Genomic DNA, 27,338 nt, shown 5'->3' with positions numbered 1-27,338 from the left:
GCTGAGAAGGAGGGGGGGGCCGACCTGGGCGACGCGATTCTCACACCAAGGTAGGGCCAACTGGATAATTAAAATCTATCCAATTAAAATCTATACAATTTTTAAAACGCTGGTTAATAGTAGTCAATAACAGGCAATAGCGTCTAACACAGAATCACTCAAGAGCAAGAGCGCTGAAGAGCCCCCGGCTTCCGCCTCAGGGGTGAAAAGAAGTATGACTGATACCTCGAGGGAGCGGGACTACACCCCTTTAGTAACCTGGGAGGGCGGGATAGTCGATCATCTGGACCGCGATCCTTCCCCTACCCAAGATGGCGCCCAAAGTCAGTTCAGCGCCCAGCGCCCGACAATAGCGGCGCTCTGTCAGCTGAGAAGGAGGGGGGGGCCGACCTGGGCGACGCGATTCTCACACCAAGGTAGGGCCAACTGGATAATTAAAATCTATCCAATTAAAATATATACAATTTTTAAAACGCTGGTTAATAGTAGTCAATAACAGGCAATAGCGTCTAACACAGAATCACTCAAGAGCAAGAGCGCTGAAGAGCCCCCGGCTTCCGCCTCAGGGGTGAAAAGAAGTATGACTGATACCTCGAGGGAGCGGGACTACACCCCTTTAGTAACCTGGGAGGGCGGGATAGTCGATCATCTGGACCGCGATCCTTCCCCTACCCAAGATGGCGCCCAAAGTCAGTTCAGCGCCCGACAATAGCGGTGCTCTGTCAGCTGAGAAGGAGGGGGGGGGCCGACCTGGGCGACGCGATTCTCACACCAAGGTAGGGCCAACTGGATAATTAAAATCTATCCAATTAAAATATATACAATTTTTAAAACGCTGGTTAATAGTAGTCAATAACAGGCAATAGCGTCTAACAGGGGCTTGAATGGTGGAAGACCATCTCCATCTTTGCAATAAAGTGATGGTTCACTTACCTGGCTGTCGAGTGCTTCTTTAAGCTGCAGGAGCAATTTGGGGGAAAAAGTTTACACGACAGCTTCGGTCGTGGAAGAGGCACCACTGGAAACAAAAGGCAGGAGCTGATGGAGTAAGGGGCCGTGAAAGCAGGAACTTTCTTGTTTTAACCGGCGCACCAGGGGCACGACACTAATGGAGGTGTTATCTTTCATCCGGGGCGCTTTTGAATTATTGGGGAGTTGCGGGACCCACTGTGGGAGGTAATGCGGCAGATGGGGACTACAGGTCCCAGTGTACATTGCAGCTACAGCTACTGCAGCTGAAACGGGATTCCGTTCCTACTAAAGGTGAAGCGAACTATGGGACATCATCGATGGCTGCTGACTTCGCATTCTTCAATCGGCCCAAGAAGAAGCAGCCCACAGCTCTGAAACGCGTAGGCTAAAGGATTGAAATAACGGTGGAAGAACATCTCCATCTTTGCAGTTGGTTCACTTACCTGGCTGTCGAGTGCTACTTTAAGCTGCAGGAGCAATTTGGAGGGGAAAAAAAATAAATATATATATATATATATATATATATGTATGTATATGTGTATATTCTAAATGTATTAACACACAAAAGGAGGTCCTAGGGGAGTATTTTAATGACCCAACTGCTAAACCCCCTAACTTTCAATAACACCAACAAAAATTAGCAGTGAGTCAAAGGCTAGAACAGTCATGTATCCAACTGAAAATGAGAAAAGCTAACACTGTGAGCGAGTTCCCATCAGTCCACCATCGAGACCGCCCTTCATCATCTGGGATCTCTTACTCTGGATAACAAATGGTAACCCATAGACTACCGACTGCAGATGTTACATAGCCAGGTAGAAAGGGTCCCAAATACATCAACTCAGATGTGACCAGGGTGTGTCACAATGTGGGAACTGAATAGCAGTGCTAGAATGAAAAAAGTGCAAGTGATGAAAGAAAAGAGAAAGCTCTAAAATTAGGTAGTGAGAGGAGAAACAACTTTAATAGATATCCTTCCACTCCTAAACTAATAAAAAACAGTGCAAGGTGTAGTATGAAATATTGACCACTCCCTGAGATGATAGGTCGACATGTTTCTGCAGTCACCGGAGCCAATAGGTCTCCTGCTGCTTCTTCAGGACCTTGAAAGTGCTACTGCTATATAAAAAAAGTGAAGATATCACCTGATGAGTGCGTCTCCCCAACTGTAAGTCCCAATATTCAGCCGGGAAATGATATGGATACATGAAAGAAAAAGCAAACATAAGGCACAATCAATAAAGATAATCGTAATGACGTGCTCGCATCACAATGTTGTTCTTTAAAGGTAACAACGAGTGTGGACAATTATCCTTTGTCAGAACTTATTTTTAATTATTACTCACCCATTTGCTGGGGAGGAACAGCCCACCTCACCTGGCACCAGCTCAGGTAGTGGGTACACCGCTCTAAAATTAATAATGAAAGGTATAGTTAAAAGCTAGGTGAAACCACCTCATTCTCCAGGCAGACAGCCGACTATCACACGCCACAACTAACGGCCGGATCTCTCAAATTAATTGTTTGCAACCACTTGAGTGTCTAAATGTGTTCAAAAATTGATCTCTCCGTTCACAGGAGTCAACGCAAACAAGTGATAGTTACCGATCTTATAACTCATAGGCTAGCGTTAGTTAGCAGCACACAAGTAATGCCACATAAAGCCACGCTGTTAGTGCATATAATCAGCGACCCCTATTTGTAGCTTGTATCTCTTAAAAACGGCCCACTACGTACTAACAGCGTCCCCACTGTTGTATCAGCCCTTACCTCTCCGTCGATGCACCGGGCGTCCCTCTGAAGCTCTTTCGTAGGGAGGTTCCGACCCGGTGCACCGACGCCAATAAAAGGAGAATCTCCTTCCGTGTTGACGCGCATCGCCGTGCGTGCGTATGACGTCACAGCGCACAACATTGAAACGCTCGTCGTCAATACTATGCGTCGGCACAAATGCGCCTGAGGCCACAGCTATACTGGGAAATGTAGTTTAAAGGCTGTAGATGGCTCGATGTCTGATTATATTATGATAACTATTTAAAATATAGTGAGTCTCTTTATCACACTGGGGCCCTGTCTTGAAAGTATTACAAACCCCTCTAGATTCCCTGATAATCAACAGATAACCTTCCCCATAGTAACCTAAGTCCTATGTATGTGCATTGCCGAGTGGACTTTGAATTATACAGCCATGATTATTATTATTCAATGATGTCAGTGCGAGGACAGTAATGTTATACATACATTATATGTGGCATATAGTCTGGGGGCAAAGATGTAAAGATTTAAGTTAGACCATAGTGGGACACTGTTGTTGTATTTTAGTATGGGGGCACGTGTAGTGGTAATGGCTCTTAAGTAAAAAAGAAGAATTAGGGTCCCAGACTAGGTATTCAGAGCGACATCCAAGGGATGTCCTCGTTTAGCCCGGACTTGTCAGTTTTCAGTCTAAATACCCATTTCTGCTCACATTTGAACAGAAATTTGGAGACATCAGTGACTGTTGACGGGATCCATGGTTGATCCAGCACCGTCCAGAATAAATCAGAGGGTTGATGTCCTGCCTCTCTATTCTAAATGTAGTCAAAAGAAAGACAAAGACATCAACACAGCGTCGTTTTAACTTTTTTATTGAGCCAGACAGCAGCAAACGCGTATGGCATGCAGGAAGGCCGGAGGATATGCTGACGTCCTTCCACCCATGACAGTGAGTGCTGCAACCTCAGCGCGAGTGGTGAATCCACAAGGGCAACCTTTTTTGGAGAGAATACATGCGGCCTGTCCGGTCGCGGATGAGCCCTGCCGCGGACTATGCGGATCCAGTTTGCTCTAACATGCGAGCAATTTCAGGAGCGCTGGGAGCCTAAGCCACGGCTGACATTGGAGGGACAGTCAGCTAATCCCCTTGACATTCCCCCCAACCGGGTAAACATTTTTTAACCCTGTGTGATGAAGCAGCGCACTCGTGCGTAGTAACCAACTACAGCATCCAGAATGCCAGAATGCTCGAGTGCGACGCCCACTTGGGCGGGACCTGATATTTAAATAAAACTGATGGTCAACATTCACCTGCCTCGTTATTCAGGGTGCCAGTGATCAAGAGCGATTAGCCAGCTCGAAACGCGTATGGCATGCAGGAAGGCCGGAGGATATGCTGACGTCCTTCCACCCGTGACAGTGAGTGCTGCAACCTCAGCGCGAGTGGTGAATCCACAAGGGCAAACTTTTTTGGGAGAGAATATATATATATATATATATATATATATATATATATATATATATATATATATATATATATATATATATATATATATATATATATATATATATATATATATATATATATATATATATATATATATATATATATATATATATATATATATATATATATATATATCCTTTCACACAGTTTACGCCTTCACCACACATGGCTTTGCGTTTTAATGGCAAGCGTGGTAAAGACATATGCGGAGTAAATATTTGCGGGGTCATGGTATGTCGGAGTAATAGCACTTGCGTTATGAAAAATGCAGGGTAATTATATGCAGGGTTTTCAAACGCGGGATAACGTCATATATTGGGCTCTGACAGCAGCATCTTGAACTTCTACATTTTTGAGGGGATCTGAGATGCCTAGATAAAGTGTGTTTTAATGGTCCAATTTATATGCAATTAAAGCTTGAACTATGGCGTTGCATAATGAAATTTGAATATAATCTTTGCCATTTTAAGATTGAGAAAGGAAGAGGCTGTAACCAAATTCATCTGAGGGCTCATGGGAAATTCCCGATCAAAAATTACCCCTATGTTTCTGACCAAACTCAAAAGGGAGGGTTCAGGCCAAAAACGTCCGAAGCCTCCAGTCAGAGGAACGAGTATTTGACAGGAAGACTAAGAGAAAAACTCCTAACTTGAGATTCAGAAAACCTGTATGCATCAGGCCGCCATTGCTTGCACACATAGTTGAAATTTAGCCTAAAAATAGTCACTGAGAAAAGGTAGCACATTCTGAGTAATTCTGCATATAGGAGGTTGTCAAAGACGAAAGACCTGACCAAAGCAGCCAGGGGAAGAATAGACCCTTTAAAAAGGTTCAGGCTTAATATAGAGCCCTGAGCGACACCGTATTTGATGGTGTTTATGGTGGCTTCGAAAGAAGTATAGCAGATGGGTTGGGTGCGGTCTGTCAAAGGTGATTTGATCCAGGCTAAAGATAAGCCATTTAATCCAGATACTCGCAAGCCTCTCCAGTATAGTGGCATGACCTTTAATATTAAGTTATCAACAGAGGATACAGGGCCATCTTCATGCTGTGGCTAGAACGAAAACCGGATTGGGTTGGGTACAAAAGTATATTTGATTCCAGAAAGTTAACGAATTGATTGCTGATAAGCCTATCAATACTTTTGGCCAGGAAGGTGAGAAGAGATACAGGTATGTAAATGGCCTGAATCTAATGGTCAGCTGATGGCTTTTTTTAATGGAGGTATCAAATGGGCGCTTCTGGTAATTCCGGTATCACTGCTGAAGGCATACAAGTATTACAAAGAGAGGAGGGGTACGTTGCCACTAAATTGGTGTTATGAGTTAATAGTTTAGGGGGCAAGTGTGACGAGGTGAGTCTGACTTGGTGGAAAGCAATGCTGCTCTTACTTCTATTTGGGACACATCTTGAATCCTTGAAATTGTTCCAAAGGGCTTTACTGGTAGATGAACTTTATTACCCAAAGAGGAGGTAGAAGTCAGTTTGTTACCAAAGGAAGTTAAGATTGTTTTGATCTTATTAATAAAATTGGCAGCTGGGACGCTGCAATTGATTGCGCATCAGAGAGCGGCTGCACCAGGGATTTAGGGCTGTGGGCTGGATAAGGATTTAACTACATTGAACATTTCCTTTTGAGAAAGGACAGCACCCTTAATTTGCTGGGATTAGATAGCATTGTGCTCAGCTCTAATAAGCTTATGATGGCAAAGGAAAATGGGATGACAGTGATTCGACGAGGTAAGAGGTATTGGCTAGCTGCAGGAAGGGAAGCGAAAATGGGATCTAGTAAGTAGGCCGCTTGGTGAGTCGGAACTTCTGAGAGCATTTTTAAGCCACTAAAACACCATGTCATTTGTCAGCTCCTGAGCTCATATGTATATTTTATCTTCGAGACGATACTTCGGAGCTCAAGGCAGCATAAAGTGTGAGGCTTTAAGCATGAGTGGGGCTATCTGGTCAGCCAGCAGAAGAGGGAGCTGGTAGAGAGTTATAAAGAAGGATGCCAGAAAGCAAGAGCTCATGGAAGAACCTACTTTTAGAAACCTTGACATCTGCAGATGGAAAGGGTCAGTCAAAGAGTTACTAGCCTCATACTTAAGGTGATATTTTCAAATAACCTTGACACTGCTGTATCAAAATGGCAGATGATGTAGCTGTTGCAATATCAGGATTAGAGGCGGGTCTTAGGCACATCCTGTAAGGAAAAATACATCAGGCTTAAAAAAATTATTTACCATCCCAGTTCTCAGTAGAGTGTCTGGGTAGAAATCGAACATTGAGCAGTAGGCAGGATATTGTAAGTTGTTGTGGTTTCTCTGAAAGGGAATGGTGTGTGGGGCCTTGATAGTGAGCTGTGTGGCAAGGAATTAAACTTGCACAATTGACACACAAAAAAAGCCATCAACCTCAATGGAGGGGGTAGCATGGAAATGCTTACCTGAGGCCTGAAGGTGGAGAGGGTCTTAAACGAGTAAGTCATTTTGAAGCATTCTTTAACGTAAGGCCAGCAGTGGTCCAGGTACCTGGCGATGTCAGAGCAGGGACTGGCATAGATAAGCTTGCCTTTAGTGTACCCACTGCACATGCACACTAAATTCCCATTTAAATAAGGCACCATTCTGGGCTAGGCAGAAGTCTTCTAGTAGCTAGACTGCTGTGAGGCAGGGAAGAGCAAAGGGGAGGCAAATTAATAGTAAACGGGAGCCTAGCCCCTCCCATGTCTCTCCGCAGGCTTCCATGTGGGGAGAGTAGTACTAGGAAAAGAAAACAAGTTAGATTAAAAATGTTACAGTAAAACACAAACATAAATAAGAAAAAAACAGCCTGCAAGCCTTTGCAGAAATGGTGCCCTTCAGTAATAAAGAGGAGCCAGGCACCTCCCAGCGATTCACAAGGAAATTAAAACAGAAAGGCCGCAGGTCTCAGGTCCAGCTGGGAAACTTCAGGAGGGTCTGTCAGGTCCAGCACCAACAGGGCCATTCAAGGCGGGACAGGAGCCCTGAAGTAGCTACACAGATGTGAGGCCAAAAAGAACAAAGGTGGGGCACATTACAAGTGAACTGGAGCTTAGCCGCTCCTCTCTCTCCCCACAGGCTTCCCCGCGGGAGAGAAGTACTGGAAAAGGAAAACAAGCTAAATTAAAAATGTTAAAGTAAAAAAAGCAAATATAAATAAAAAGGCTACACGCCATTGTCAAGATGGCGCCCTTGTGCTGAAGGGGAGCCAGGCACCTCTGGGTGGTTTACAAAATGAAAGAACATTGGGAATGTTGGTGAATGCCGACAACTTTGTAGACGTTTGACACTTCCCAACTGGTCAACTACCTCTTATCGTGAACATCCCAATTGTCACCCCTGACCCTCTCCTACTAATTACACAAAATCAGGCCTACTGGAAGATTTCACACAGTCCTAAGCTCAGCTTGAGGGCATAAATGGCAGCAGGTTCGGATTCCTAAAATCTTTATGGTGATTAACAATGCTAAATGGCACGTGTACTGAAGGAAAACATAAGGCTGCATAGTATGCTTTACGAATTGAGTCCGCTTGCAATGTGCTTGGAGTGTCATTAGCCTGGTTTGGGGCACGTTGGTGCCATGTCCCCTGAAAGTACTCCATCTGGTACATGGGACATCAGATTACTGCTGAGCTCCAGTTTTCAGAGGATATTGACAAAGCACAAGCAAGAGAGGATGGGCCGTGAGGACGGGGAATGCTTCAAGGAGCCAAACCCATGCCTTTTGGGGACCTCATTTCTGAGTTCTTCAGTGATTACTTTCTTAGCCCCTGTGTCGCTTTCACAGAATGGATAAAGGTGAGCCTATCAGCTGCACTGCACCGGTAGACTTCAATCGAAGCTGGCGAAGTGCAGAAAACACCTCAAGCATCAATACTTCTGATAGTTTTCAGAGGTTTACTTGTGTATGGAACTAACTGAAATTTAACCGACTATCCCTTTGGTCGGCTCCGCCATCTCACATTCAGCTTGGAAACTCTACCGGCTCTAGTTGTGTTTGGAGGTCTGTTCCCGATGCACCAGAGCTGTCGGAAGCTCAGTAGTACCACCAATGTCCTTATAAACACTTAAGAGTCAACGCAAACAGCTCTCAAGCCCACTAAGAAAAACATCATGAGAACATATTTGGAACCTTTAACAAAAGGACCTCTGACCAACTACAGTTTTAAAGAAGATAGGCTTTTTCTTTGCTGAATTAAGGAAATATCATCTGGAGTATTGTGCGCTTCATGTCTTTCTTAAGCGCGGCATTAAATTACGTTCAAACCTTAATTAACAGCACAGAAGGATTTGACTGGGACAGAATTATGCGATGGTGCGCCGACATAGCGGATCATGGGCCCATTTGACTTTGATGTGCTTGTAGACTTTGGGCCTAATTTGGGTTTGGTGGGCGGCCCAACGTCAGTCATGGTGGCAGAGGACATTACGTCCGCCACCCTGATGGACTATTAGTCATTTTTGTTAGGGACCACCAGGTCTTTCAAGGTTCCTACAGTACAAGAAAATACTTGTTAATGTGTTGCTCAATTTTATCACAACTGAGCTTCAGTGTGTGCGCATCTTTCTTTTCTGGCCCTTCAGCTAAATGATGCCATCAATAACGCTATTTTCATTAAAGAAACGCCGATTTCCTAATAAACACGATTTAATGTAAGGGGCAAGCGAGCTAGTCTGTGGCAGTGAGATCTACTCGGATTAGGCATCACACATGGGCACCAGCTGCATTCTTTGCTTGACAATTACAGAGCAGCATTCCTTTTCAACAAACTCGCCTTTGTCAACTAAATGGAGGATAATCACAACCATTTCTTGGCATCATGCAAACGTTCACCCGTCATGCTTTGCAAGTAAACTAGTCAAAAAAATGCATTATCTGCAAATTAAATAAAGGATTATCAAGAAAAAAGGAGACGTAGAGTCAACCAAACATTTTTTCAGAACTCTATTAGTGATTCAATTGGTGACGTACCAGTCAGGACTGCATTTCAAAAGTTAACATGCTTTAAGAAACTGCGGCATTTCTAAAGGTAAAGTCTGCAAGATTCCAAAACAAAAACTCCAAGTTAGAGGCATCCATTCACATTTTGCGTCATCTGGTTCAACGTAATCGGCATTCGTTCCATACATTAACAATTTTTCGAGGTAATGCCAACTGGACCTCACCTAAATTCTGGATTAAGACCAATCTATTAGGAATTCCAAAACACCAGGGGATGTGAAAGTGAAACCACACACAACTTTGACCCCCAAATAAACAGGCTCTATTTCTATTCCTGCCACGGTCATGCCATGACCCTCCGTCCTTACCCCACCCCAGAGACGAAGGTGAGCAAGGGCAGATGAAGTGATCTCAAAGAATAATCCAAAGTAGCATGGATCCCTGGAGCCCTTGTGGCACATTTAATATGCTTGTGCACTTTCAAACACAAATGAATATAACTTGTCAGCAAATTAAATTGATATTGAATGTGGCATACAGTAAATCTTTAAAACATATGCAAGTATGGCTAGAACTTATTTTATATGAAATATACGTGTAACATTAGTGCCATCTTACATAAATCCCATTACTGTTTCTAGAGTAATCACAATCAAAATATGTGAGGATGGTTTATTCATCAAGTCTCCAAAGATTTGCTCATATAGGGGCCGATTGGGATGGCGGACGGATCACCACCGCCATGCAGGCGGTGGCGATCCGTCTGACATCCGTGACTGACCGCCACCTATTTCCCCCCGCCATATTACAATGGCGGGGGGGACCACAGCAGACGGAAACACCGTCCGCCGCTTTCCGCCCTGGTCGCCTTGCGGCCGGGGCGTAAAAGGGTTCATATGGCTGGCGGTGTTCAAGACACCGCCAGCCATATTAGGATGGCCTCCTGCAGATGCCTTCCGCCACGGAAAGGCATGCGGTCTTTACTTAGGGGGCCCCCTGCGGGCCCCCATGGTGAAGGCGAGAGAGGGGGTGGACATGGGGGGTACCTGTGGTACCCCCCTGCATTTGCATACACAAAGCGGCAGGCACCTCGCGGTGCCTGCCGCTTTGTGTTCGCAATGCATGCCTGCATTTTTAACATTGCGGCGGGCGGCGCCGCAATGTTAAAAATGCATGATGCGTCCGCCAGTGTGGCGGGCGCATCATAATTGCCATGGCGGGACCGCCGCTCACGTCGCGGACGGTCCCGTTTACACAGGGATGGCGGAAGGGCAAAGTCTGTCCGCCATCCTAATCGGCCCCTTAATACGGTTAAGGCACACAGTGTTACGTATGAATTCTCTAATTCTACAGTGAATGTGTTTCAATAATGATGTCAACTGCAACACCTTCTTTATATATTGTTGTTATTAGGTCACACAGAAAACATGTGCCAAGTGCACGTTTATATCATGTATTTGTGACATTTAAAGGTGGGGTCTAAATTACGCAGTACCAGATGCAATTACAATGTTGTGATGTTTTATGTTTCTATTGTTCTGCTTTGTAAGGAGAGTTACAGGGCGTACCAAAGAACACTGGTGCAGAAAGCAAACATATCCAAAAGAGAGCTTCATGTCAATATCATCGAAGTCCCTATGGCAGGACCCCGGGATGAAAGCAATGGCATTCTGTTATTCCCATGGGTAGGTGTAATAAGCCTGAGCAACGGAGCTCTTGCCTGGTAACACTCCGCCTCTGCGCGTGAGTTCATTTTCCTGTACAATGGTGTCCAGATGTGGGTGAATCCCAAAGGTTCAGCTTGAGATACTGTATACTGCTGCTGCTTGTTAGCTAATCAGGCAGACAGTTGGCTTAGGTCATATCGTCGCTGGCTGCCCTTGGATTAGCCATACGTTAACCCATTAGAGTACCACATAAACCTGCAACATAATAATCTCTAAAAAAAACTGGTGTGGTGTCAGACATTTTCCTGTGCACTTTTGCATGTACTGCCGATTAGGATGGCGGACGGACTTTGCCCGTCCGCCATCCCCATGGCAATTATGATCCACTGGCGGGCGCATCATGTATTTCTAACATTGCGGCGCCGCCCGCCGCAATGTTAAAAATGCAGGCATGCATTTGCATACACAAAGCGGCAGGCACCGCACAGCCTTAGAGCCCTCCTAGTGGGCTCTACTGGCCTTTACAAGCTCCCTCCCTTGTTAAAGGCCGTCGCTGGAGTGGGCCTTTAATGAAGGTAGAGCCCGCTAGGTCGGGCTCTAAGGATATATTAAAACATGTTAAGGGTCTGCATATTAGCTCATAACCCATGCAGAAGCAGTCTCATAGTCAATTTTATTTTTACTGTGAGACTGTCACACACCACTAAAGATTAATCTGGGTGCTAAAAAGGGCGGGGAAACGAGACTTTAGTTCCTTACAATCTGCCTGAGATCAGCACAGTACAGGTCACTTTGGAGACATCTTGCTTTCTAAAGGATGTTGGAGGATCTTCAGGGATGGCACCAACAGCCATCTGATCTTTGACATTAAAAGTATGTGACAGCCACAAAGGCAAGAGCAGGGTTTCTGGCACACCACTGATATATCAAAAACACGATCATCCAAATTCCATTGCCCAGTACAGGGCTGAATGGAGAAATTGTGTTTTTAGATTCGGAAGGTGTGTTTTTAGATTCGGAAGGTGTGTTTTCACAGCTTCCAAAAGGAAGGGATCAGATTGCTCTACCAAAAGAAGAAAGAAAACAAAATTGGGACAAAAAGACAGCAAAGCAGAAGTCGCCGATTAAGTGTCTTTACATAAACTCCGATGGCGGCAGCCTAGGAACTAGTAAACTCTTATGTTCATATATAAGGGTGACCAGACGTCTCAAATTTGCCGGGACAATACCAGTTTTTCAAGGACTGTACCGGTATCTCAACAGCTTGTGCTGCAAAATAGACATGTCATGGTTTTTGAGAGAGAGTCGGATGAGTGAGCACATTAATCACAATGTGGTGCACTTTCACATTTCCTCCTGCCCTCTCTTCACACCAGGGACAGAATTTGGGCTGTTATAAAAGTCACCTCCTGTGCTGCCATACCTCCCTCACACAACACAGCAGGATTTAATGAGGGTTGAACCAGTGTCCAGTCAGCCAACGTAGCCACCACTAGTAATAGGCTTCTGAGGAACAGGAATGTACATATTTTAATATTACAGAGTGGCAATAGTCACTCTGTAGTTATAGTTGGAGTTACCAGGGATACGTTTCCATATAATTAAAAAGAATGTATGGAGTACTATGGTACTGCTTTGAAGTACCATGGTACCATAAATAAAGGTTAAAAAAATATTTTGAAATACACTATAATAAAACATTTTTTACAAATATAGTGTACTAAAGTGTCTTTACTGTGCTACTAAAAAAATGTGATATTCTCCCTCGACTGCAAAAAAAATATACAGAAAATTATAAATAAATGTATCTAGCTATTACCACTTTAATAGTGAACAACAATGAAACCTAATACTTACCTTTAACTAAGACCCGAACTTGGAAAGCAGCAAAATGCAGACTGCAGAACAAACCAAAACGGTAATGAAAACTACATGGCTGTCTTTTACCTTTCGTAAACACAGCCATTAGCCAATCACACACAGACTTCGCATCCGCATGTACCGCCGTATGATGCAAACTTGCTGCGGTATACCACGGCACAATATATAAAAAATTTTTTAAAGTATAACTTTAACACTACTTACACTATTCACACATACTACCTAAAATTACCATTTACACCGAATTTTGTATATTCCTGCCACATTACATCTATTCGCACACTTTCAACCTAAGTTTGTTCCAATTGACACACACCACTCTACACTATTACACTACACGCCACTAGACTCTACGCTTGTCCACTGTACACCACTCCACTGTGTACCACTGAATGCTGTTATACTGTACCCCACGGCATTCTATGCCATTCCACTGTACGCTGTCCACTGTATGCAACTCCACTCTATGACACTACACTGAGCAAAAAACTTCTGAAACGTGGTATTACGGATAGGTTTAAGGCGCCTCTGGGTAGAATCACATAAAAATATCTGATTTCTATAAATTTGCAAAAACGATGCTGTAAGGTGTAGAGAACCACAAAACTCCACAAATCCAAGCTTAAGCTCTGTAAACAATATACTTCACTCCCCAGCACACGTCAAATTCAAATGGTTTCCCTATTGTTACTAAGAACTGGCCAATAATTATTCATCACACAACATAAATTGTACACAATTCCGTCTTTTTTATTTTTTCCGAGTTTATTATCGTGGTCTTGTACATCAGTAGTCAACGGCCACAGCTAAGGCGTGTTTCGTCGCTTAAGGGCCATGGTCCTGCGACTTCCTCAGGGCTAGATCCTTCCAAACAGTGAAATTTGAAATGTGGTGATACTTCGGACCCACATTGGGGTTTCCGTTTGAGCGGCGTGTTCAACGTGTAATCAATCCAAACGTAAGTTTCCTTTGATAAGAAAAATCCTGGTTTCTCAGTGTGTTTATATTGAACCTCCCGCCACTCGTGTCTCTCACTGTGTGTGGCGAAAAAGCTCACGACACATGAAGCCGGTTGCCTATATCCAAACTTGCCGTGCTCGTGGGTCATACACGTGCATGATCACGTCACCTAGATCCTTCCAAACAGTGAAATTTGAAATGTGGTGATTCTTCCGACCCACATTGGGGTTCCGGTTTGAGCGGCGTTTTTAACGTGTAATCAATCCAAAAGTAAAGTTTCCTTTGATAATCAAAATCCTGGTTTCTCAGTGTGTGTATATTGAACCTCCCACCACTCGTGTCTCTCACCATGTGCGGCGAACAAAAAACCCACAAAAACTGCATGTTATTGTACTTTATGCCACTCCACTTTACAGCACTGCACTATACGGCACTCCACTCTTTCAATCCAGTGTACCCTATTACACTGTACAACACTACAGTCTACACCACTTCAATCTTTGTCACTACATTCTAAGCTATTCCACTGTTCAACACTACACTCTATGCTACTCTTCTCTATGCTAATCCACTATATGCCACTCCCCTTTACGTCACTACACTCTACGCTTTTCCAATGTTCAACACTGCAGTGTACACCACTTCACTGTGTACTACTCCACTATATGCCACTCCTCTTTATGCCAATACACTCTACGCTAATACACAGTACATCACTCCAGTCTACCGCACTACATTCCACCCTGCTCCACTGTAAAACACTCCTCTCTACAGTATTCCACTTTATGTCACTCCAATGTATGGTGCTTCACTGTATGCCACTGCACTCTGTGCTAGTCCATTCTATGCTACTCCACTCTACCCCACCCGTGTATGCTATTCCACTGTATGCCACTCCACAGTAAGCCACTGCACTCTAGACTATTCAACTTTAAGCCACTAAAATGTACCTCATTCTAAAGTACGCCAGTCCACTCTACACCACCCCACTGCACTCTATGCTAACCCACTATATGCTGTAGTGAAAGAGGTACTCTTGTGGTTTGGCATCCTATGATGACCTTCGACTACCATCATTTTAATTGACTTTAGTGTGTTATTTTACCCTAGCCTGGATATATGAGACGGTCCTGCATATGCCTGCTTCTCTTCTTTCTTATAATCTTGTTGTCTTTCAGTGGAAGCTCAACACAGAATAGATATATTGCTGTGGAGGTGACAGAATTAGAGTCCTTCCTGATCTAACTCCTTCCTGGGCTGGTAAAAGGCTCCCCCAGCTTGAGTTGGCAAGGATGTTGCTCGGTGAGGCGTTCCGAACCATTTTGTATATATTTTCTACTCTTTGCTACTTGTATATACTGCACTTTATTGTAATTGTACTTTTTAGTCACTTGACATTTGGGAATCTGCATGTACTGATATATTTGGCCTACCGTTCTAAAATGTTGCATTAATAAACTTGTGTGTGTTATTTTAAGTGCACCTGGATTTGTTTCCTTGCCTCGCCTAAAGGGAGTGCTGCGTCTTTTCCTCGTCTTTAGGGTGTGCTGCTCAAAGTGTATTATGTAAAGGTGCAGTGGTATATGTGCCTCCAAAGTGGGAGTGCAGGGTTTGGCTTATTGGTGAGAAGTCACATTCATTACATATGTCAGTCCACTCTCACTCCACCACACCACATCCTACATCACTACACTGTACACTACTCCACTGTAACCTATTCCAATGTATGCCGCTCCACTGTACAACACTGCAGTGTACGCCAATGCACTGTACACCACTATACTGTACACCAATCCACTATACACTATGACACTGTATGCAACGTCACTGTATGGCACTCCACTCTATGCAATTCCATTCTATGCAATTTAACTGTATGCTACTCTAATGTACGACACACCATTGCACTCTACTGCACTCCACTCTACACCTCTACACTATACGCTATTCCACTCTATGCCCCTATAAGATACACCAATCCACTCTACACTGTCCACTATATACCACTACACTTCCACTCTACCCCACTCCTGTGTATGCCACACCACTCTACAGTATTCCGCTGTATGCCACTCCACTGTTTGGTATTCCACTCTATCCCACTCCACTGTACACCACTCCTGTCTATGCCACTCCACTCTAAGCCACTTGTCTGTATGGTACTCCAGTATGCGCTATTCTACTCTACGCCACTCCACTGTATTCCCACTTCAATCTACACTGTTCCACTGTATGCCACTACACTGTAGCACAGACCAGAGTTCCATTTTCCACTGTATGTCGCACCACTGGATGCTACTCCACTGTAAGCCACTGCAATGTACGCCACTGTAGTGTACAATACTCCTTTCTACGCCACTCATTGTAAGCTACAGCATTGGAAGCCATTCCACTGTACCCACTGTATGGTATTGCACTGTATGCTATTCCACTGTACTACACTATGTCACTGAACCACACACTACTCTATGCCACTCCATTACACTGTACGCAACTCCATTCTAACCCACTCCATTGTATGCTATTTCACTCTACCCAACGGCACTTTATTCCACTGCAGTATACGCCACCCTAGTTTATGCTATTACACTCTACACAACTTCACGCTACGCCACTCTACCCGACTGCATTGTAAGCCACTGCAGTCTATGCCATTCCCCTCTATGCTACTCCACTTACGCCATTCCACTCTGCACCACTCCACTATATACTATTCCACTCAAGCGTACTGTACTGCACGCCATATCACCACTGTACGCCACTCCATTGAATGCTATTCCACGGTATTCCACTGTACACCATTTCACTAAACTACACTCTACACTACTCTACTGTACCCCACTCTATTCTACTACACTCTACACTATTACACTGTATGCAACTTCACTCTACTTCACTCCTCTGTATGTTAGTCCACTCTACCTCACTCCACTATACATCACTGCAGTCTACGCTATTACACTGTAGGTAACTCCACTCTACGCCACTCTATGTTTTCCACTCTACCCCACTCCAATTATGCCACTGCAGTATATGCCACTGCACTGCACGCCACTAGCTTCTACTCGCCCACATGCTAGTCCACTCTATGCCACTGCCATTATGCCACTGCCATTATGCCACTGCACAGAATGCCACTGTATGCTATTCCAGTGTATGCCACTTCACGCTACGACACTCCACTGTTTGCTGTTCCACTGTATGCCACTACACTAGATGGTACTCCATTCTACAACACTCCAGTGTATGCCACTCCATTTTACACCACTCCATTCTACGCTATTTTATTGGACAACAGCCGACGCCTCTACACTGTATTATATTCGAATCTACCCCACCCCACTCCGGTTACAACTATAAGTTTAGAATTTCTAATGTTTGTCTAGTTTAACTTGGGTTTGTATAGAAATAATAAAGTTTTCCTAACTAGAACTTATTTCTAACCTTTGTTTTTTTCATTGATTATATATGTATATCTCTAGCCAAAACACAGTCTAATTTCTATTTCTATGGCAGTCCAGGTTATTCATTCTCAAAATCTGGTTACCCTACTATATATGCCTGGTGGGAAGAAAACAAAACAACAGGATGGGAGGTGGGCGATCAGGGTGAGTGTATGGGTGGTAGAATGAATGGAATTTCAATTCATGTGCTGGCTTAGCTGGTACTCCCAGCTTGACATCATTTTACATGTGTTTCTGCACATCTGGAAGAGGTTAGTGATACATTTAAACAAAGAGGCCATGGTATTCTATCAGGGCTATCTTGAGGAGCTCTCTGAACATAGATGGTATATTTAGGCACAAGTTTGTTATTTATTATTTTTGCACAGCCACGTTATCCGCAGTGATTTTAACTTACAGATATGAATTAAACAAGACTTAAAGTATGCACTTTGTATGGACAGTAAGTTTATACTTTGCGGTTTAACTGTAATGTATACAAGGTCCGCAGAGGAGTGCCAACGTATTTCTAAGTGATATGATTTACTTTGAATTCTTTGCTATATTTGAAAAACAAAATTAGAATGATGTTTATCAAAACAAGACACCCAAAGGGCCGCTAAAACACCATCGAAGAAAATAAGATCTGAAAAACCCGGTCTCTTTATTGGTCGCTACTGGACGAAGCAAAGGGCTGCAGAAGTTGCCAAAAAAATTGTCATTGGTGCAAAGTGTGAAGAGTTGGTGGATGACTCCAACCATAATTTTTGAACATGTAAAAAAAGAAAATGCGGTTATTCTCACTTGATGATGTCAGTGACTGCTGTATACACCCCCACATGCTGTAATCAATTCAGCAATAAAATATCAAGGAAAACAGGTCATTAATATTAATGATCAAAAACATGTTCTTATCTAAAGAAGAATTAAGGTTATTCAAACCAAGCTTTTTATGTATCATACAAACACTTAGCAAGCCCAATCGGTGCAAAAGGCCTTTAGTGAAACGAATGGAAAAGGCCCCATGACAATAACGAGGGTTCAGTGTGAGCAACCAGTCCCACTTCATTTGTTGAACTATTAATAGATAAGCCCCGGGGCTAGCCTTGAAATTTAGAACAATATTTTAATTATCACCATCTAAAAAGGCGAGCAATATGCCTTTCAGGAATGCTAAATCCCTGGGACTTTAGAAAAATAGATTTAAAAAAAAACATATATAGTTAAAAGGCAATCAATTTCATTCACTATAACATTATGTAACATAGCAGCAACGTAAAGACCTCAACAACGGAACTCTGGTATGAAAAAATGATTTAAGGGACTTGTGTTAAACAACTTCCCAATGAATTCTTCCTTAAATGAAGGGCAAAAACTGGATACTAACCGGAAAAGAGCAAGCAGCTAAAATATTCAGATGCCTTTTAGGAAATTTGAACCCCGTTCTCGAACTAAGCTGTCATTACATAATATCCCACAAGTTATTTTGGAGAAATCCACTAGAAAAGGTTAATTCAACAAAGATGTTTTTCTGAAAACCAAGCGCTCATCAATCATATAGGATAGTATAAAGTGGAAATATAAGTAACCTTTTTGCACTGAGTTAAAAAGCAATGAGTACTAACTAGGCTTATCCTTCTCAACTTTATCAATACAAGCCAAGTTCTGAGCAAAACCACCAAGTAAGAAATAAGTCGAGTATTCTAAAGAAAAACATGACTGTTTTTGCTTTCTGAACTTTTTCTCTTTTGCATTGCTAAATCTAAATGTATAACTTTATCAAGGGGTGTAAGGCAAAATGTAGGGTCCACTCTGCAGAATGTGCTTAGGGGCCCCTGAGTCGCCAATATTCCACAGATATACATTAGCCTTGGGTGGAATGAGGACCCCTCAAGGGTTGAGGAACCCTTGACGTGTTGTGGGCCTCACTGCTCCACAGGGGTCTACGTTACCTGGGGCAGCTCCCCGGCTATGGAGGAGGAGCGTCGCCCCACTGCTTTCTCCCAGTGCGAGAAGCCAAAACATAAAATGGTGATAACTTTTAGTTATTACCATTTTATGTTTGCTTTGCAGGTGGGCTGGGCTGCTCTGCTCTCCAAGCAGGGTAGGGGTGGAGTGGCTTGCCCAGACTTGAGTGTGCACAGACTGTTTGGTCGGCCCTCTCGGGCCACCCAAACCAGTCAGCACTTTGCCCTTCTCCATGCAGGCTGCACTGCAGCCATCATGGAGAATATGCACACCCCTCTAGCCCCTCGCTGAGTGCCATGTCATAGCACTCCAGACCAATCACAACGCTGCATGCAGAGTTGTGATTGGCTTAGGGGAGGGAGCCTGGTTGCCTGCTTCCTGTTCCTGTAAGAAGCTGGAGAGCAGGAGAACAGGAGCAGTGATGACAAGGGACCCGTCGGAAAGATAGATTTATATTTTTTGTACATTTTGACCCCTCTCTCCATGCAACTCCCCCGAGCGACCCACTCCTCCCCGCATGGCCCACCCCTCGACCCGCGAGCCACGCCAGCCGCTACTGTACATTACACCCCAGATTTGCAATAGTCGACATTGTCACCTCCACTAAGAAATCAGCATCAGGAAGTAAAAGCTAAAGCAGGAACTAAAACGACAGACAGTTTAGTTTGATAGCAGAAAATTCATTCAACTCTTCAGTGCTCAGAGAAAACATTGAAATAATAAGTTATCATATGTATTTGGTCATGTTGTCACACTTTTCATATTAAAATGAAAGATCTTATCACTGGAAAAACAAAATAATAAGTACAATACTCTCTATGATAATTTGGAAAAATTAAGGTGCTCATGTGAGAGAGTTGTGTTGTGTTTTTTTTCCAATTTGAATCCTGCGACATTTTGCGGGAAAGGTGTGTTACCAGCTGTGAAAGGGGAGATGATTCTATGTGGTCTTACACACTTGGTTCCCTTCTCTGTAAAACGTAAAGAGAACACAAGAAAGAACTATGTTTTCACCCAGGTGTCAAATGTTAGAGCCTTGGCCATCCCACTGGTCTCAGTTGGTGAATGCTCCTTATTTTTGAAGTAATGTTCGGGTGGGTTGCAGAGCGGGTAAGGGCTCGGAACAACTATCTCGGATAAACACCTCTGGAGAGGATGAGGTAAGGGAATATTTGTGACTAATTGTGTTAATTCTAAAAATTATTGGCTACCTATGGTATCTCCACCTTCTTCTTCTTCCACAGACATATCTTGAATGACAGTGTTTTTGAACTGTGGTCTGTTGCAAAAAGTTGATATTAATAAACCAAGGTTAAGTACTAAAACTACTGTTATGTGGGGATTAATATCGATTTGAAATGCTCTATTGAGATTTTACTGAAAGACAATATAAGAAAGTACCAACTTTTGCCACTAAACAGAAAGAAAAAAACATATTGTTTGCCTGCAGCATCCAAGTACAAAGGAATACAGCTATATAATATAGTGATAGTATTCGTGTAAGCCGTGAAATACCAAACTTGACTATCTATGTCTCCATGAAATGTTCAAGGGGTTGTATAGTCCTTTCCTTAGAAACTCTTGAATGCCTGATCAAATAAGAACTACAAGAAATCCAAGCCATTAAAGAAGAAATCTAAGCACACTGAACAATTAGCAACAGCAAGAACCTCCTGAAAAAACAGCAATGAACAGATTAAAAAATGAAAATGTATAATGAACACATAAACACACAAAATCTGAAAATTACAAAAGCGCATCCCTAACTTCTCAAGTGAAAAAGCATAGTCATGTCTAAAAAGAGAATACTACGATAAACCAGCGAGCACATATGTACTATACCATTACAAAGGGAGATCTGGAAACTGAATTGGTAATTTTTCGGAGACTTACTCTAGGTACTGAAAGTAAGAGACTGTTGTGGAAGAAGGATAGCCATGAAACCAGCCAAGATATCAAGCTTTTCTAGGAAAAGGCCATGGCAGAGGAAAAGGATGACAAACTGAGCAGAACCTGTACATAATCCAAACAAAGAAGCAAATCTAAAGAAGATGTCAAGAGAAACGAAGCCTATGATAACTACTATCAATATAAACAATATGCAGATGATAAAACTACAACAAAAGAAAATACAAAATACGATCAGATGACACAAGAGACAGAAGCGACAATTACTGACAATCACAAATATTCAGATAATAAGACTGCAACAAAAGGACAATCCAATTACATTCTATTAAGCAAAGAACTCCTCCAAAAGACCGCCATTGGTTCCCCTTAGACCAGAGGTCATCAAACAAGGGGGAAAAACCCCGGGGTGGGCACGTTTCTATTTCTAAGGAGTCCCTCAGGAAATGTGGTGCAGTCTAAAGGTATTGGGAGAGTCAGTTGATCACTGCTTGTAAAGATAATCCTGGAAGCACGATCTTGTGTGGTGCATTTCCAGGTTGTCTTTAATCACACCTCATTCATAGTGATGGGAGGAAGGGAAGGGGGTTGCGAAATCCTGCTGTCCCCCTGGCGTTTTACTGATGCCCATCAAGAGCGCAGCTGTACAGAGCCCAGTCTCCTGGTGGCCTCCGAGTCATGGCCAAAGAGGGACGGGGAGAGCAGACTCACTGTAAAATGTTTACACAACAGATTGCTGCCGTTGGCCTAAATGCAAAAGGAAATGGCCCATTGGGCAGGATGCGTAGGGGCCGCTGGGATGATTTACAAATATGTAGAGGGCAGTGCCCGGTAGGGCCTCAGATCAATGGCTCAGGGGAAAGGAGAGGGCAGCATTCAATGAGCATTAATAGAAGTATGGGAACTGGGATGCTGCATGCAATGAGGGCGGAGTCAGGGAGAGTGGTTAAAGGTGTGACAAAAAAATATATATATTATGAACATTGTTTTGGTCTTTCACCGACAGTTAGCTACATATAAAATAACGCGCAGCTTAAATTAGAATTGTAAAAAATTGTTCATCAGTTGGAAATGCACTAAAGTACATTATGAAAACGTTATTAGTTAATGCACTGCAGAGGTCTGTGTGTAACATGTGAGCCACAGAATTTAATCTAGGTTGGTGCAGTGGAAAATAGTGATTGGTAGTATTTTTAGGGCTATGAAGTCACAACCTGCGACAGAAAGAACTGCGTATATTTAAGTCATTATTTCAAACTTGCATTACACAAAGTACAAGATAGACAGTTACAAAAAGCACAAAACGTTTTAAGATAAAATGGTGCTTCAAAAATTTTAGTAATAACCAGACTGTAAGTAATGCAATTGTTTTACATAACAGTCCCTTCAACACCTCGTCGGGGGTAGTAAGCACTATATAAATACAATTACAATTAAAAGCACACACTTCACAGCTCAGTTAACTCTTTCCACCACCACTCAAAAGGAACAAATCTTTCTCAACACAAAGCTTCGAGTGACTCAATCAACTAAAGCCACTACAGGCTCCCAAGCGCCCTTTGAATTTGCAGATTAACTCGCGCGTGCATTTACATTTCTTTCAGGCAAGCAGGCATCCCAGCAGGAAGGCATGTTTAGCTGTCCACCCAGGTTCACAGCACAAGAGGATCAATGAATGACACATCAGCTGAAGGATTTAAACTATCACAATTAACCGTCCCAGGATGGTCTGTCTTTTTACAAAAAGTAGGGGCACTGTTTCTCATAAATCAAAAAAGTATGGGCACGTCGTGCCCCTCCACTCCCGCCCACTTCGTCCTCTGGGAGAGGGGCAGTGTGTGTGCCTGCTGCAGCATATCAGCTCACCTTGTCTAAGCAGAGGGCGACATGTCCTACTGGGGTCAAACTTTCTAATAAAAGACTGAAGCAACAGGTCCCAGATCAGTTGGTTTAACATACAGATGAAAGAAGCACCTCTTTCAGCTGCTGCAGCATGAACGGATTGGAGCAATATGTCTCAGGGGTTTGTTTCTTTACCAAGTGCTGTGTTTGTAGTACTCTGTTGAGTGATGTGTTGAAAACATAGTGAATGAGCTACAAATCAGACAACTAAAGAGAAGCACCTCTGAGGTATGCTTTTTCTGTCCATTGATGGACGCAGCAACTGTTGCTATGGGGTTGTGCATAAACATGCATATGTTACAGTGAAGAAGGCACTGGTCTTTAAATGTCATGTTGAAAACAAGTTTAGTGTTCAGTACCTGAAGTGTTCATAGAGGAGCTCATGAGGAGAGAAACATGTGTCCGGGACTAAGCACATGAAAGATTGACCAGAATGTACTAGGAAGGCTACGGAGTCATGTTTCTCTTGAAATCCTCCGCTGAAGGCTATTGGTGAGCATCAGTCCTGTTTGGAACGATGCTTAATGGAGGTTTCTGCTTTATGCATACATTTCACTTCACCTTATCACCCTCGAAACAAAGGCTATCCCTCCCATTGACTTTATTGGGTTCACCTGCACGGAAAACATTCCTCACTTTTCCCAAAAATGTTAATTTCCATTTCAACAGGATCACCATCAAGAGCCACTGAATTTTACCGTCTCTGAAGGTTGGGAGATCTGCATCATGCATTAACTTTGAAAATATGTACCTTTTGTGCAAGTACTGCCTTTGTTTTCCTTATTAGACATTTAAGGATAGCTTAAATGCACTGCCATAGAAGAACAAATCACTTCAGAAGTATTTCTTGTTATAGGTTTATATTTCAAATGTAAAAGACACACTGGCTATTAAACTTTTCTCCAATTTCTGTACCATTTGTAACATAATTTAATAAACCTCATCCCATTGTTCCCCACCACCGTTCCGGCCGTAATGTTTTGAAGGTGGGCCTGCCTGACTTTGAAATACTTTGTTTAAGCTGAGCATGGCAAGTCTACACACCTCTGTGCTAGATGCACATATCTTGAAGTTGGAATTAATAGAATTAATTTCAAAAATCAGACTTAAGGTCTTTCACAATGCACAGATGAGAGAGGAATGTAAGAATAATTTTTCCGGTCTCCTTAACATTTGCTACCTTCAGAAATCACAGTATAGGAAAAAGCAGTCATACAGAAAATCGCAGTATTTCAATACACCTCTCAGCACATCCAACACAATAGCTCCAAAGAAGAACAAAAATCATTGTAAGATTTAAAACCAGACAAAATGTCCTGCCATTGGTCTGATTATCATGAAATGCGATATAGGCAGTCACTTGCCTTAATGAGGGAACCCACCAGATGCAGATTGACTCCGAAGAACAGACTACTGTGCAAAGCCTGAAGATTTAGCATATAAGAAATGTGGATGCCCCCAGAAACTTCAAAAGATTTGGGCACACTGGTGGATTTCCAGGCCATGCAACTAACAGTTCCATAGTATCCATGAATGTGAAATACAAGCAATGCACTTTGGGCAGTAGATGAGTTGCTGACGTGTATTTTGATTGCAACCTCTGTGTGATTTGGTGCTATGTTTCATATGTTATCTTCAAGCAATAAAAACAAGTATATAAAAATGAAATTAGCTTCTTCAAAAGAGTTTACACTTTTGATTCAATTATAGTACAAGATATGGCAAAATGCAACGAAGAAGTATGGCACCAATGGAACAAACGAAAACACCACAGACCGATACTTTCAACCCTACTAAAGAAATCCAGTGGATTATTAAAGGCAGTATTGATGATGGCATCTATAAAGGGCGATTATCCTAAGCAGTACGTGCATTTCAGAATAAATACATAATAGAAAGAAAATCTTCTATGTACTTGCAGAAATCCAAAAAACATAAATGTAACTGCATTCAGCTAATAGGGAGTCCTCTCATATATGTAAGATCTGGGTAGACCAAGAGGAAAGGGAGTTAGTTAATGGCCATATTATTAATTGATAATCACCATTATAGAGACTCTTTCTCCTTCATACCAAAGATTTCAGCCCGCGCTCCTCGTCAGAGGGTGGGTGCAGCTCAATGCCTGAAGTTGCCTGGTATAGTACACAGGAAAGACTGAAGGGGGCGTCACCTTTACAGCCCACTTTGCTGACATGGAGGGGCTAGCTATGTAGAAAACACTTGGACAATGGGATGTCTGGCTTTGGAGTTGGGTGTACCCATTCATTTATACAACTGTTAGATGAGAAGGGGCATATAGGAGCAATGAAGGCTCGAGGTAAGTTACCTCAAGTCCTCCTTTCTTTGTTGTAGTTTAAGTAAAGGTGTACACACCCTGCAAGAAAGCAGTCTTGTAAAAAAAACACACAAAAAATGCTCTTCACCCATCGAAATGCTTTTCAATGAGGCCATGCTTGGTTAATTGAAATAAACGTATGTCTAAAATCATTGTCAAAAAGTGTTCTGAATCAATAAAATATTAGCACATTTATTTTTTCTACTTCCTATGACGTGAACGTAAGATTTTGTCTGAAGCTTTTTATCACGTGCATAGCGACAAAATTATGTTTACTGTCAACTTTAACTTCTGTTTAAAAAGATCAGCAGGCAATATAGTTCAAGGTCTGAGATGTGTGTGGTGTAAATATGACTTGGAGGCACTTAAATGAAGAGCTACTTACTTGGCAGACAGCAGCCTGTAGGATGGCATCAAATCCTCCTTCTGGTGCATCTCTGTTCCGGGATACCTTCTGCTTCTGTACCTCTTCGTTGAATCGGTCCACCTTATCTGTAAGGGACAGCGAGTGACGGAAACCAAAGGAAGGAACACAGCTTGGCGAGAGCTTGTACCTACAAACAAATATTGAGAAACTTAGATCATGATGGTCTCTCAACCTTTAATACACATTTGAAGAAAGGCAACCCATAGCTATGCAAAATTCATATCTTATAATATAGGAAAACAACCTCACTCAGGACTCTGTGGGAGAAAGGAGGTGTGTGAACATTGGTTCAGCTATACATCCCATATCAAAGAGGAAACACTAAGTGCAACAGTACATACATTATGTATTTCATGACCTATCCAACCGAGATCAATAAGAGGGAATGTCCACCAGAAAATTTTTAAAAAATGCAGGTATTGGAGCACAGTGGTTTTCTTAGATACTTCCATATCCTGACAAAATTAGTCAACCACTTTAGGAAGAAAACACGAAAGTGATGGCGGAATGCTTAAACTATTCTCAGCCACTGGTAATTATTCAAGGTTCAATCCCAGCCTATCGTTTTTTTTAATCACTGTGCCATCTCAATAAGGAATCCGACACCTTCAAATCAGTCTTGGTTTTGCTTAAATAGGAGCAGTCCGCCCAAAACTGCCAGGCCAGGTCCCCCCTAAACAGGAGCACAAGGGGACAGTATGCAGGCTAATGGCTAGGGCGGTCAATCTCAAATCTGGGGAAACGGGGTCAAGTCTCGGCAATGACGCTCAACATCCTGTGATTCTGGGAAAATCACTTTATCTCCCTGTGCCTAACAAAAAAATGAATGTGTCCTTGTGTAACACAACTGGTGCTCATGTAAAGCGCTCTGATACCGAATACCTTCCAGTCTATATAGAACTCTGGGAGGGGGGAAAATAAACTAGAATGAATCTGGCCTACTGGGAATTCCCAGAGCTAGGTCCTGTGGTCACTGTGACATAAGACTCAAGTGCACCCTACTGACGAGGCACAACATGGACCACAACATGGGCAGAGGCTGCTTGTGTGATTAAAAGCATACAATCCAGAACGTTTACCAGATCCTGCTTTGATTGAAGCAGAATGGGACAGTGAAGGGAATTTTCAAGAAACTCACTATGCAAATCATTGACCTTTAGATCGATTCTACGTAAGTATATCTAATACTGATATTGGGAAAATCTGGCATTTAACTTAGACTGCTGGACCTAAGCAGGACACCCCTGCTTTAGATTGTCTTGTAGCTTGATCTTGGGACAGAAAACAGTGCTTGTAAAACATCAAAGTATTCCGCAGAAATATATAGTCAGACTGACGATTTTGTTTCAATCTGCAATTGCACAGATTGGTATTAAATGTGTTGTGCAGGTACAAATCAATTCACAAAAGAAACATAATTGTACACAATGTGCTACATGTGCATTAACACAATTGCAAACATGCATGTAGTTATAGTGTAACACTTCTGATCTTGGATGGGGCCAGGAATGAATTATGCATTCTTTATGTTCAGAGGAATACACTGGACTGCAACTCCTTTCCTCTAAGTGAACAAGAAGAAAACTATGAGAGTGCAGAGGTCTCATGGCCAATGAATAAGGCACATGCCAGAGACAGCCATTTGTGTGGCGG

General features: G+C 42.7%; 1 protein-coding gene across 1 annotated transcript in view; it reads right to left on the bottom strand.

The window, feature by feature from the left end:
- Positions 1-27,338, bottom strand: part of ITGB5 (integrin subunit beta 5) — a 658,371-nt gene that overhangs the window by 325,876 nt on the left and 305,157 nt on the right. The window contains exon 5 of the mRNA XM_086957094.1: positions 25,644-25,812. Within this exon, the coding sequence (XP_086813220.1) occupies positions 25,644-25,812 (169 nt within the window). The remainder of the gene's footprint in view (positions 1-25,643; positions 25,813-27,338) is intronic.

The sequence above is a fragment of the Lissotriton vulgaris genome, chromosome 2_1, assembly GCF_964263255.1.
Source record: "Lissotriton vulgaris chromosome 2_1, aLisVul1.2, whole genome shotgun sequence".
Taxonomy (NCBI): Eukaryota; Metazoa; Chordata; class Amphibia; order Caudata; family Salamandridae; genus Lissotriton; species Lissotriton vulgaris.
The sequence above is the reverse complement of the archived record's forward strand: the minus strand, read 5'-3'. Positions and strand labels throughout refer to the sequence as shown.